Source organism: Oryx dammah, unplaced genomic scaffold, assembly GCF_014754425.2.
Source record: "Oryx dammah isolate SB20612 unplaced genomic scaffold, SCBI_Odam_1.1 HiC_scaffold_23, whole genome shotgun sequence".
NCBI classification, from domain to species: Eukaryota; Metazoa; Chordata; class Mammalia; order Artiodactyla; family Bovidae; genus Oryx; species Oryx dammah.
The window spans coordinates 26,032,144-26,046,436 of record NW_024070207.1 but is presented as its reverse complement, the minus strand read 5'-3'; the positions used below and the strand labels follow the sequence as shown (position 1 = coordinate 26,046,436).

Sequence of the window (14,293 nt, the reverse complement as noted above, 5' to 3'; positions counted from 1 at the left end):
TGGAGTGAGTTGCCATTTCCTTCTCCCGTGCATGAAAGGGAAGATGAAAGTGAAGTTGCTCAGTCTTGTCTGACTCTTGTCGACCCCATGGACTGCAGCCCACCAGGCTTTTCTGTCCATGGGATTTTCCAGGCAAGAGTATTGGAGTGGGGCGCCATTGCAGTAGGATGCTATACAGTATTTTATGTAATCTCACATACAAACTAGGCTTTATCAATGCCAGTTTTTGAATGGTCATACTTAAAATAACGTAGAACCTGTTCTCTTTGTAAATCATACGCTTTCCTACTGTTCATAACTTAAAAGCACTCTTTTATGATGAAAACTTTCTTTGGTGAACTGAAGTTGAATTCTGGTCAAGAGTAAAATTTAACTTTGTTTCTATCCCCATAATTCAAATATGCTGTTCTGGTTCCCTCTTTTTTTTTTTTTTTTTAAAGCAGAAGCCACCCTTTCCCCATAAAACGTTAAAAAGTGGATCATTGTTTAAAAAGTGGCTGTAGGCTGCGTGTCAAGGTCATATTCTCCCTGGTCAATGAATTGTGATGAATTTGAAGAGAGATGGTTTATTATTTGTAAAATAGGGTAATTTTCAGCTTATTTGTAAGAGTATGCATCAGGATACATCTTCATTTGGATTTTAAGAAGACTTTAGGCTAAGTATCCGTAAAAAATCGAGAGTACTGAGGGGCAGGCAAAGCTTTGTGTTTCAGGCTTCTTTGACTGTCTGTTAAGAAACAAAAATTGGTTACCTCATTGCTAACGTATGCCTAGAAATCTTAGTGTTAGTGCCATTTAAGGGTACAGTTAAGTTTTGTTATAAAGCTGGTGTCCAGGGACAAGGAGAACAAGCAGGTTTTCATTTTTCCAAGTTCTCTCGAGAAGTGTTCTACACACGACCCTGAACCCAGCATGAGTGGACACCTGACCTGAGAGGTGACTAGGTATCTTACCATGACGGAGCTTTACTCAGCAGGGCTTGGTGGCACGACAGACAAGTTAGTATGGTTCGGTGGTTCTCAGACGTTAGCCTTCACCTGGAGGCTTTGGAGACATACAGCCTTACGTTAGAGTCCTCATTCTTCTCTTTCCTAGCTGTGTGGAACTTTCTTGAGCCTCAGTTTTCTTATCTATAAAATGGAGATGATGATCCCAGTCTCACAGGGCTGTGAGGATTACACAAGATGATGTGTCTCTAGTGCCTGGTCCATAGCAAGTGCCCAATAATGGCATTTGGTATTATAGTATAATCTAGTAGTATAATCTCATATTATAGTGTAACTAGTTTTTCTTATTCAATTGTGTCCTATAACATTACCTTTTTTATTATGCTATGGTAAATGTGGTGGCAGAAAGAAAACTGTCATTAGCTCCTGAGTGCTCCTCTTATATCTTGATGCTCTGTGCTCTTTCTCCATATTCCTGTTGTATTAGGACATATTTAGCATTTACGACGTGGTAGGAAGAAATAGCTTGGCTCATTACTGCATTGTTGCATCCACCTTTGAGGTGGAAGTGGCAGCTTCTTTAACAGCTGTGCTGTAACATGGCTCAGTGTTTCAGGGCAGGAACTGAAGGGTGTATATCCAGTTGAAACTTCAGGGCACATTTTGGGCCATGGTTTAAAAATGACCCAAAAGTAGTTTACTAGGGTGACATTTTAAAAATCCATTGCTTTCTGAAAAGGGCTGCCGTGTTTAATTATGACTCGTTGGGCTTTCCAGCTGTCTCTGACATCTGGAATTTCTACAAGAGCTGATAGATAGAGCCCGGGTCTGGGATGGCTCTATGACAAGGATGTTCATCAGCGATTGAATGGGAGAGATTAGCATCTCAAATAGCTCAGGTATCCCCAAACCAAAGTTCTGGGCAGGGGAAATGATGACCTATAATCTATAGTCCCTCTCTGCAGCCAAAGTGGACTTTAATGCCAATAATCAACTATGTCGATACAGGGAGAGTGTGATATCAGGACAATTTAAAATAGTAGATCAGTGAACAAATGAATGATTTCTGTTTGACTTTGGAAATGCATTATTGTTCTCTGCCTGTCCCCCTCCCCAGCAGATTTACCTTCCTGTTTATATTCTGCTTAGGCAAATATTAAAATGAGTTGTTCCCTGAGCACACACATACTATAAGTGGCAGAAGGCAGTTCATAAGTTGGCTAGGTTTAAAAATTAGCTGTGGCTAAGCCACCCTCAGATAATTGGAAGTTGACTTTATTATTTTGCTCCAGTCCAATTTTATTTTATTTCTGTGATTTTTTATCATGAAAGTAAGGAGAAGAAAGAAGAGAAAGTATGAGAGAAGCACAGGAAGTAAAAGGAATTCATAGGCCCAATGCTTTTTACATGTGGTTGTTCTTGGTTTCTGTATGGGGTAGTGGGTAGTGGGGATTTCCATTTTTACCCATAGTTTAGCAAGTATTTAATGATCAAGTGCATATTGCATGCCTTGTATCGTGCTAGGCACTATTGGGAGGAGCTATTAAAAGAGGTAGAAAATCTTCCTAGCTTTGAAAACTCTACAGATAGATAGCAGATTGAGCCAATATTGAGAGTTTGAAATTCTGTGAGCTAAATGTGTGTATGTATGTGTATACTTTTGGATGAGTAATGTCTATAAAATGAGTTAAGCCCATAGTCTGGGGTGAGAGAATAGGGGAAAAAAAAGTAGGCTGACATGGCCTCTCCAAATATTTGTGTAAGAGGTCCAGGAGACTTTTTTTTTTTTTTTTAAGAAAGGCCAAAGCTTGGTGAGGAGGAAACCTTTAAGTGAAAAATTCCATATCTTGAATGCTGTATACTGAAATGAAGAACCTGAGAGCCACTGTCACAGTTTATTGCAGGGAGGACCCAAAAGCATCACAAAAGGGATTGAAGTCTCAGGTTACATTGATTCAACTTTGGAGTGTGAAAAACACCTGCAATATTCACATGGTCCTGCTGAAGACCAAATTGAGGAAAGCCAGCTCTTATTTTTATTCTTTTTTTTGATCTAGTGAAATGAGAGGTGCTCAAAGGATGACCCTAGTTACTTAGGGTGACATTTTAAGGTGGTTTGCATTTGGAAAAGAATTGATTAATTTCCTGATATTTAGGTTTTTTGGATATCTAGAAGTTGTATAAAATCTTGTTCCTAGAGCCTAGGTCCAGTTTAAAACTATGATGAGGTGAGGAATTTTCTTTAAATGGAGTAAAATAATGTCCTTACAGTAGGAAATAAAAGTGAGTACTATTTGAATAATAGGAAAACAAATATCTTGGCAGTGAGTGGAAAACTAAAATGATCTGGTGGTATGAAAATGTATGTGAGAGATTAAAACATTTTACTTTTGCCTACTTCACTGCTGGAATTGATTACCTTTGGTCCATTCAAGTGCTTTTGTGTTATTCTCAACTTTTGCAGATGACATTGTAACTGGACAAGAGTAAGATGTCTCAGATAATTGAGAAGTAGGCGCTGAAAATGCCCTCCAAGTTTGTTCCCCCACAGTTGAGGCTTTGGGTAGTAGAGTATGTCGTCCCTTGGTATCTGTAGGTGAGTGGTTCCAGGAACCTCCTCGTATGTCAAAATGGATATCAGATCCCACAGTTCTCAAGTCGCTGATGCAAAATGGCAGAGTAGAAAGAAATTTCCACAGCCACACAAGTTTCGCATCCCTGGATTCAACCAGCTGTGAATGTCAAAGGAGATCAAGATCCAGACCTCAAGCCCTGGTCACTCCTTTGAGATCAATGTCTAGCTTCCTAAGGTGACTACTTTGGAAGTAATGACATTTGAGTGAGTAAGCTCTTATGTATTTAGAAGATAGTTAACATTCCTTTGTATCCAAGTCTCATAAATGTTTATAAGGTGAAGTTTTCAAATATAGAGGTACCTAAGGAGTCTATGAAGGTGTCTCTGCTAGAGCTGTCTGCAGGCAACGCCTCAGCTTTCTTGGTAAACACAGGCATGAATGTATCTGAGAACAGGATGCCATGTCCCTTATAGGACTGATGCCTTGGAGTAGAACTGGTGGAACTTTTTAGATAGAAAAAAACAAAAACTTCAGGGTAACTAGGAAATGCGAGAGTACAAGATGGGGATGAATAGGGCAAAGGACCCCTTTCTCATTCCAATTGCCCAGCAGATTATTTTCAGTTGCTTTCATCTGTGTGTATGTTTGTGTGTGGTGGTATATGGTGGTAGAGGAACCTGTTTTGCATGAAGGAAAGCAAAGTGATTGGGGCATGTTTATGGGACCCTTTGAGTTCCAAGGAGTGGTATTTGGTTAATGGTAGGGAAAGATGAGGGGATATAGATTTTGAGGGAAAAGCTAGAGGAGAATATTAGAATATCCTTATATGGAGAATCATTAAATTAGAAGAATGTAAGTTGGAAGAACTTCCTCATTGGGGTTGAGGTTTCAGATATTAAGTGGGGGAAATAGGAATGTTAATCCTACACATGAAAGAAGGCAGAGGGCCAAGGAGGGTAAGACCTATGGTAGGGGTTCCATATCTAAAGCCCGGTGAAGTTATCCTTGTTGGATGTGTGTAAACTTTCCTATTGAAAACAATGATTTTGAGACATTTTGACATCTCTCTAAAGGCACTTCAGTGACTGGGTGAAGTCATGGCCTTTTCACGTTCCCTGGGATCTCAATCCCAGTGAGCTCTCTTGGGTCTCCTTGGGGTGGGGGTGTGGGGCGGGTATCTTAGATGTCGCTTTTCCCAAAGTGCGGAGTGGGGTGGCCTTGCCTTTGCTTCAGTGAAATCAGAATGTGAATACCTCTCTCTCTGTCTTACGGGAACTTTCCCCAAAGTTCTGAATTTCTATTGGAGCAGTAGGTCCCAAAGTTGGTTTTCTTTACTTATTAGTCATCACTGACCCAACCCTCCTTCTTTAACTGTCTACTGGCCACGCCTATCCTCTTGAGGACAGATTCAGGGCCAGGCTTCAAGATGAGTATTTTCCGGCTCTTTCATTTTTTTTAAGGTTGTAATTGCTTCCAGGTCACAAGGCAGTGTGAACCAAGAGTCCTGGGGGAGTACTACCAGATTTAGTTTAACTGAGGCCTTCTTAATCTCAAGTTTCTAATTTACTGTCTTGATGGTAGAGTCCAAGCAGGAGTAAGTGGGCAGGTTTCCTGCTATGTGTAAGGTCCCTGGTTGTGTCACATGTGTTGCTAGCAGCAGTTGTTCTTCATGGAAGGGGTCTTTGACCACAGAAGGAGCCACATGATTCTGGGGAACTTGTCCACTAGCCTCACAAACACCCTGTCTGGTCATTTTCAAGGGTGGAAACGAAAAGTTTTTAACAACGTCTACTTCATTTTAAAAAACGTCAGACAGATGCTCTGTTACCTCCTGTCACGTCCTCCTCTTCCTCCTATGCAGGGTGACCATGCTTTTGCTTGTAGTTGTTGTGAAATCTCCTTGTTTTGGCATCTTCCTTTCAAAACCGAACCAAAAAAAGTCTACCCAATCTGTAGGATCTTGGAGATTTTAGCGCTGACTGTCCCCTATTACCAACTCCCCCAGCCCTAATTTGGGCTACAATTTGATGTTCTTCCCCTTTTGAGAAGATATTCTCTCTAAACTTTTCTGATATGTCTGTCTTCAGGGCTTCCCCACAGTGTTTCAGTTTGGCCCACGATGGTGAAATATTTCAGGTTCCCCTATTTCATTTTTTCCTTTTTGGTTGTTACTTGCTATGGGCTTCTCTTTTATGCCATTTATACCTGGACTTGTCTTCGAGGGTTTTGTTTTTCTTTCTTGCTTTTGGAGTTTTTGGGGAAAGCATTCTACCTCATTTCGGTTTTTCTTCTACTCCCTGCTCGCCCTAAGCTTAGCTGCTGTTCTCACCATGTTAAGGCCATTGCTCTCCCATTATCCATTTTCTCTTTGATTTCCCGTTTCATAGTGTGATGATCCTGACTGGCTACCTGCTTTCTGCTGCCCGCCTGTTGGATTCAGTCCCTCGGATCTTGGTCAGTCCTTCTACTTATGTGTACATGTGCCTGCTAAATGTAGACATTTTTCTTTATTTTTTCAGCACTGCTTAGCACTTCAGGTTGGTGGAGCATGTGTTCTTTGTTCTCACCACAAGTTGGATGTGCCTTTTGAGCCTCCCCCTCCCAAAGTGGGGACGGCTTGCCGTGGTCCTGCTGCATTTGATTCTGTGGCCCTGCAGCTGTTCATTTCTTAACAATTACATGGTTGTGACATCTGGGAAAATCCTTTGAGGTATTTCGTATCCTTGTGCCTGTGCTTCCTGGGTCACTTGAGATTACCAGGTTTCTTCCAAGTTCCTTTCAGGAACTTCGCCTTTCACCTTTGATGTGATGGTTGCCATCAGAGAGGGAGTGAGAGACCGATGGAGAATTGTACACCACACATGAGTGCAGGCACTATGAGTGAAAGCAAGCTGGGCCCCAAGTGTGTACACCAGTGGAGCCTGCCAAGAGTGACATGTCTGTAAGATTTTCCCTTTGTGCTCACCTCTCCTGAGAAGTTGTGTACCATTGAGTGGTTATTAACTTGATGGGACTTCAAACAAAACCCTCGGTCTCCTGGTTCAGAATCTTCAGGGCTGGGACCTATGAATCTGTCTTTTTGAACCAGCACCTTGGTGATTCTGACGTGAAAAATATTGGTGTGCGCAGTCCATCTTGACTCCTCCTGTCTTGTGTGGGCATTGACACCATCAGTACCTCTTTAGAAGTGACCTTTGCTTACTCTCCTGCCTTCTTGTGTAGACCATTTAGCTTGATGCTCTCTTGACTGCGCTTTCCACCCTTCCTCTTCCCTCCCCACCCCTGCAAAGGCTACTATTAATTAGCAGCACAAGACTTCACACAGGAAGGGGCGCTGCTCTGACAAAATCATAATAGAGGAGTGGGAGGCCGAGATTTAAGCTGATGCTCTATCTTCAGGATCTTGTGCAAGTGGAGGTCTCTAGGATCAGGTTTGCGCTCTAAGTAGTCATAAAATATATATTTTATGCTAATTATTTTGGTTTTTACTTGGTTTTCTTGTTGTTATTTGGGAACTTGGGGCCATCTCAAGCTCCCTTATCTAGGTAATGATATTCTGTACCTTGTTCTGTTTCCAAATGCTAGGATTCTCTCCTTTGATTTCTGTCCCAAGTCCTACAAACTACTAATCCCCTCTAAACAGAAGAAAAATTAACCTAAGGGTGAAAAAGCCGTGGTGACTGATATATCCACTGCCTACAAAATTCAGGTAGCCACTAAAACGTGCATTAAAATTCGTGTTAAAAATTTGTCCTGTGACAAGAATGGCCCGTTCCATTGCCTGAGTCTTCTAATGCCTCACAGAGAGAACAGATGAAAAAAGATGATCAGCCAACAGACTTAGCTGTTATTCCTTAAAGTAGGATATTCCAAGATACTCTAAGAAACAGTCAAAACTTGATTAACCAGGATGTTTAGGGAGTGGGATCCTAGTGAACTGAGATGTCTTACCCCCTTGCTGAAATCTCTCTAAAGTTATGTGTGAATCCATGTAACTGTTTTAGAAATGTTAAAGATAATTTTCATGGAAAGGTAAAATCATGAGTCTCTTACAGATTTAAGAATGAGCACATGTTAAAGATTTTATTTTACTCATTAATCAACAAGGGAACCAGACAGATGTTTATAGTCGGTTCAAAGAAAAAGTCCCAAAAGCACAAATTTATATGGAGTAAAGGAATTGAATTGCAGATGGAGGCAAAACTGGTTTTTCCACAGTGGGGAGGGAAGTCAATCCAAACTGCATGGGACAAGACAGAGTTTGCATATCCATCAGTTACCTGCAATTTACAGAGGTGCAAAAGAGCTCAGAGACAATGAACCAGGTTAGAATCAGGCAGCTTGGAAGGGTGTGCTGTAGATAAGGCAGAGCTTTTTTGTTAAAGTACAGTTTCTAAAAAATAGTAAGCATGGTGAGTACTTTTTTGGGGGGTTTCTTTTGCCTTTTATAATTTCTCAGGGTCACCACCTCAATTCTCACCCAAGATTCACTCCCACATAACACGAATTTACTAAGTACTTACTATGTATAAGACATTGCAGAAGAACCAGAGACAGAAAAGAAGGTATTTCTTACCTTAAGTAGCTGATTGTCTGGGAGTCGGGGAAGGACACCAGAGCCATATGCCCAATTAATCACACAGCAGAGGGACCAAGAATCTGTGCTGTGGTAGGTATGGGAATGAAATGTTTAGGGAGGACCAGACAGGGAGTAGTTGACCAAGGATGGGGGCTGGGGAGATGACATGGTGACATTCAAGCTAGGCTTTGACGGGGGATAGAGGGGAGGGGGGGACACAGGAGAGGCCATTTCAGGGTGAGGAACCTGCCTGGAACTGGATGGTCTGTTTAGGGAAGGGTCAGGAATCGAGTGGCGAGGGCGCAGGATGTGGCCAGACAGGAGGCTAAAGGCCAGGTCATGGAAGGCCCTGAAAGCTGTGCTAAGAAATGTAGGCTCTATTTCTGAAGACAGAGGAAAGCTGTTGAAAGCTCTGGCAGACAGAGGGGGCGATGTGATCGAACTGGTGCTTTAGAAGATGAATTGATTGTAGAATCAAGAGATTAGAGGCAGAGGGACCAGTTAAGAGGCTATTGTAATATTCTGGGTGAGGGATGATGAGGGACCACATCAGGCCAGGGGCGAGAGGGCTAGAAGGAGAGGACAGAGATGGTGTTATTAAGGCTTGACTCCTGATTGGATGTGGGTAGTGTGGGAGAGGAGTTGAATGCTGAGATTTCCAGGCTGGGGGATAGTGGTGCTCTTTAACTAAGATAGGAAACATGCTGGGCATGGGGGGTGGGGAGCAGCTTCTTGGTAACAGATAATGAGTTCGGTTTGAGACACACTGAGTTTGAGGGGCTTGGTGGACATCTAATTAACAGCAAGTGGCTGGCAGCTGGAAATTCTGGTCTGGGTCTAAGGAGAGAGGTCAGGGCTAGAGATATAGATTTGGGAGTCATCAGTGCCCATGGGGTGAGTGGAAACTGGGAGGTCTTGAGCTAAGAGAGAAGGAGGGATGGGGCGCGTGTGTGCACACGTGTGCACACACAGACGCGCGCGCGCACATGTACACACACACACACACACAAGGAGGCAGGGCGAGGTGGGGTTGGGGAGAGCCAGACTTGAGCTGGAGAGGCAGGGAAGACAGGAGGACAGAGAGGGAGACTGAAGGCTGAGGCTGGAGGACTGAGAGTAGAGGGGAGGAGAGGCAATGGGGAGGGAGAAAGGGGAAATAGGAAGGTGAGATAAAGGAGGAAAAGGACTGGGGCAGGAGATGCGGGGGAAGGGGAGAACACTGAAGGAGAGAGAAGAGAAGCAGAAGAGAGGGGAAGAGAGAGAGACAGCTGGGAGAATAATGGGGGAAGGGGAATGATGAGGAGGAATGGAGAGAAATGGGAGAGTGGGATTGAGAGAGGAGGGGGATGGGAGAGAGGAGGTGATAGGAACAGAGAGGGAGGGAAGAGGAGGGGATGGGAGAACATGGCAGAAGTGAGGAGAGACTTAGTAAGATGAGGGCCAGGTTTCTGGGGTGGCAGGAGAGAAGCCCACAGGTGCAGGGTCTGTAAAGCCAGGCAAGGGGCAAGTATAAAGGAAGGGGCGAAGCAGCAGTGTCCTATGCTATCCTATGTGACAGGGACAGGAGGAGGGGGAAGTCCAAGGAGAGGATGCGGCCCTGCTCTCCTCTCACTGACTCTTTCCCTTGTCTGCTCCCTCTGCATCAGCCCTGCAGCCTCTGGGCTCTTTTCTGATCTTAGCAGGCACCCCCTGCCTTAAGGACCTGTGCGAGGTGGTTCCCTCTGTGGAATGCACTTCCCCAGATGTTCACATGGCTCGCATCTTTGCTTCCTTCAGGATGTTTAAATGTCTCCTCAGCAAGGCCTACTCTGATCACCCACTTATAAATTGTAGCCCATTCTGCTCCTTGCCCCCCCACTATTGCCTTGCTCCTTAGCCAGTTATATCACCGTCTAACCTCCTGTAACATAGTCATTTAACATGTTTATTGGCTATCTCATCCCACTAGAATATAAACTCCATGAACATGGGGATTTCTTGTCTTTTTTGTTAATTGTTGAATCCTTGGTACCTTGGACAGTGGTGGCACATAGTAGGTGCTTGAATAATATTTTTTTGAATAAATAAGTGATATTGTGTTGAATATGGACAATCTCCAAAAGTTGTATAAAGGATGTGTTATTTCTGTGTTAGTTGCTCAGTCATGTCTGACTCTGCGATCCCATGGACTATAGCCTACCAGGCTCCTCTGTCCATGGAATTCTCCAGGCAAGAATACTGGAGTGGGTAGCCATTCCTTTCTCTGGACCATCTTTCCGACCCAGGGTTCAAACCTGGATCTCCTGCATTGCAGGCAGGTTCTTTACCATTTGACCCACTAGGGAAGCCCATATAAAGGATAAATGAAACAAATCCCCGAGGTAGCTGTATTTTACTATGATTTACTTCTTTAAACAGTGGAGAACAGCATAAAATTCTGATCACCATAGGGTTTTGTTCAGTTGAGCTTTGATGAATAAGGGTTTTAGGTAATAAGTTAACTCGAATTTGAGGGTCTCAAGACAAGCTCATTGGATAAACATCTTTCTCTTGATGCCTCGATTTCTCTGGAAGGTGAATTGGCTTTGCATTGGTCGTCAGTAGTGAGAGCCCAACACTGGCTGGGGAAGGGGGTGGTAGGTCATAGGGATGACAGACTGATAGGAGAGACAAGGACAGACATGTGCAATTCTTAATGGAGCATTGTTTTCCGTCTGCTTGTTTGTGGTCAGAGCACAAGGAGTATGTTATCTGATTTGAAGGGCGCTTTAAACCAGCTTAGGTATATGCATTATATCTATATGACTCCTAACTTGAAATTAGAATAGTTTGGAAGGGCTTATAAAGCAAGCATGTGCTTCCTCTGGAGAGCTTAAATTGGCAATGTCACTCAAATACTTCAGTACTCATGGATTAGAGAGTTGACGAGAAAAAGATTCCCCAGTAGTCTTTCAATGCACTGTTCGTATATGGGAATGACCCTCTAATTGTAGTTGGTTAGTCTAAAGGTGTGTAGAAAAATATACTGTCATCTCACTTGTCTGAAATAGATTGAATTTCCTTGAATACTCATGCATATCTGTCTTTCAGATAATTTAAAAATCACTCTAGGTGATTAACAGCATCCTCATCTCCATCCTGAAACCTATGGATTCCTGGAAAGCTGGTGCTCCCTCGTCCCCATTTGGACCTTAATTTTCCACAGCAGTCAGGCTTGTGAGAGAGATGGCTTTAATGTTTTGGCACTCTAATTACCTTTATTTGTTTCAGTGTTTCCGCGTAAAAGGTGGTTAAAGCACCGTCTGTGTTACAAGTTTTGATTTTTGGGAGTTCTTTTTCCCCAGGGGGAGTGGCCACAGCAGGTCCTAGCTGGTGGTGAGTGGCTGTCATGATCTCTACAGCACCGCTCTACAGCGGCGTGCACAACTGGACCAGTTCTGACCGGATTCGCATGTGTGGCATCAACGAGGAGAGGTGAGGAGGCTGGGAAGTTGGCTGTGGCCAGCTTCCAGTGAGTTGTCCCTGCTCCCCGGCAGGGTAGCTGTGAGAGGGCCAGAGAAAGAACCCTAGGAAGGAGACTGTTGGTTGTTTCTAATTTTCCTGAGGTGGGCTGGGGCTGGGCGGCGAGAGTGGCCTGCTCTGCCATGCCGTCCCTGTTCAGATGAAAGTGAGGAAGCCAACAGATGACCTTTTGCCAACTAGTATTTGTCTACTCATTAAGAACTGTCAGATTGTGGAATACAGGGATGCTCAGGCAATTGCAGTTTTTATTTGCTGCATCCATGTTCTGTGCTCAAGGATACATGTAAGATATTTTTGGTCCTTGATCTAAGCCTGGAAGAAAGGTGGTTTTATCATTCAGCTTTATACTGGGAATGGTTAGTGGGTATCCTGGCGATCAGCACTTTCTGGCCTCACGAGGCTAGTGATGATTTGCAGTGAGATACTTATAAAGTATCAAAGGACGATCAGACTGCTTAACTTAGTTTTCGTAGGAAACTGAAAGCTGGTGATGCCTGCTGGATCTGTGTGCATTTTCAGTTTTCTGTTCACCAAAATACTGAGTTGACCAAGCTGTGCCATTTCTGATCATACCCCATACGACGAGCACTCAAAATGGCCTTCAGATTCTACATTTGACTTTTCCTAACTCTTGGCCAAAGAGCTGTGTGTGTTGGTTGCAATGCCTCTCCCGTTTTTAGAGAAGGTATGGCTCCCCCATGCTAGCTGGTTTCAATATATTGACTGTTGAAATCCAAATATGTCAAATCAATCACCTAGAACACAGAACAATATGACTTTTCATTGGATTCAAGATCTGGCATTTCCTTGGGGAAATCTTGGAGGTGTGTGCATGGGTGTGTGCATGGAGCGGGTGTGGGTAATTTTGAAAGGAAAAGGGATAGCTATCTTCCTTCTTCTCCTCTTAACTGGAGAAGTGTGTACTTGTCTGAGGTTCAGGTTAGAAGAATAGACCTTTTTATTTTTTTTGAAGCCATTAGTGTTTGATGGTTTAATGCTCTCTACACAGAGGGATGAGTTAGAGATGGACTTAAAAGGAATTTAATTTTAGAATATAAAAGTCAAGTTCAAGGAAAATAAGACAAAATTCTTCTAGGATCTGTGCAAGAAAGATATTTTCCTTTGCATATGAGGTGTGTCCTTAGATAATAATTAAGAGATGATGTGGGGAAGGCAGAGTGGTGGTATTGATTTGTATGAGTATTCATTGGCAACTAGTTATAAGCAGATGAGACTTTGATGTAAAGATCTCAACTAGAGCCTTCAAAAAAATCAATGGACAAGTTACTTGGGTTTACTGTCCATTCTAAATCCCCACTGAAAAAGGACCATGAGTTGGAACCAAACTTGATTTTCACTTCTTATGGACCTTTCTTGGGATGTTCAATTACCAAATATGCCACATGGTTAAGATGACCTTTTAAGTGTCGTCACTTTTGACCTTGTCTACCCATTATTGTTGCCTTCCTGCTCCAGCCTAGGCCATGCTACAGCTAATTTCCAAAAGGTGATCTCACCTTATTTAAAACCATCTTCCTCATCAGCCCTTTACCACCTGTAGAACTTAGCTATTTGGAATGTAAAGCTGCATCTGGGGGTTAATTCTTAAAGTTAGGTTTGAGAAGCCCACCCAGCTCCATCAGATATAGTTGGGGACTGTAGAAACAGGGGACAGGGGCTTTCTGCTGGCCTTAGGTGACTAACTCTAGACCAGCCTCCAGCTAAATCCCTCTGTTTCTTGCTTGCTTCCTTTCTTGTACCCATTCATGACTTCATTCACCAAACATTTGTTAAACTCAGTCAGAGCAAACCGTTTATCATGGGACATTGGTGGTAAGTGCCGTCGAGTGGCGTGTACAGTGGGAGTCTAGAGGCAAGAACCAAAAACTTCCTGGGGGAAGAAGGGAAGGCTTCCCAGAGGCAGTGACATTTGAGCCAAGGCTTGAGGGATGAGTAGGAGTTTCAGGTGAGGGCTGGTGTTTGTCACACCATGTGTTTATGGGGAACTTTGGCTGGAATAAAGGCAGTCTTGGGGTGTGATGGGATTTGAGTCAGGGAAAGTCTGCAGGAGCTGGGATCCAAGGAGCGAGATATGTGCCATGTAGTTAAGGCCCAACAGAAACTGAAAAAGGTCTGGTTTGACACTGGTGCTAACCCTTAATAATTAGGCAGACAGCCCTGAAAGGTTATGACTCGTTCTGGTTTAAGTTCAACAAAGCCTTGAGCATAATAGCCTAGGGTCATCTCTGTTGGGAAGAAACGGTGGGATCAGTTTTCAGCCCTGATTGAAGCCTGCTTTGACTCCTGTTCTCTTCTCCCGGCCATGTGCACCCTCCTAATCTTGCTTGGTTAACCTGACTCTTCCCCTGCACCCCTTCCCCTGTCCCACATTCTTCTGTCAATGGAGCAGTTTAACATTTGCTTGGCTTTACACACTCCTCTCCTCAGAAGGCTTGAAACGTGGCTGCAGGACATTTTTCCAGAGCCTTGGCAGCCGGCTCAGGTGTAGGTATGGCTGGAGTAGCCAGGATCGCTCTTGCTGTGGCTACCTTGAGAGTCTCTGGGCCAGTGGCTCCACACTTCTCTGGTGGCTATCTTTGAAGGCAGGGTTTCTACTTTCAGGGTGACTTTATATAGGGTGAAAGCTGAGCAAGCAGGACTGAGTATGCAGCTTAGCTCCCCTCTGTATC

The 14,293-nt window shown here is 43.6% G+C and overlaps 1 protein-coding gene across 3 annotated transcripts in view; it reads left to right on the top strand.

The window, feature by feature from the left end:
* Positions 1-14,293, top strand: part of BCORL1 (BCL6 corepressor like 1) — a 60,622-nt gene that overhangs the window by 7,349 nt on the left and 38,980 nt on the right. For all 3 annotated transcript variants that reach the window (XM_040265178.1, XM_040265176.1, XM_040265177.1), the window contains one exon: positions 11,426-11,555. In XM_040265178.1, coding sequence (XP_040121112.1) covers positions 11,470-11,555 — 86 coding nt within the window. In that variant the 5' untranslated portion in view covers positions 11,426-11,469. The remainder of the gene's footprint in view (positions 1-11,425; positions 11,556-14,293) is intronic.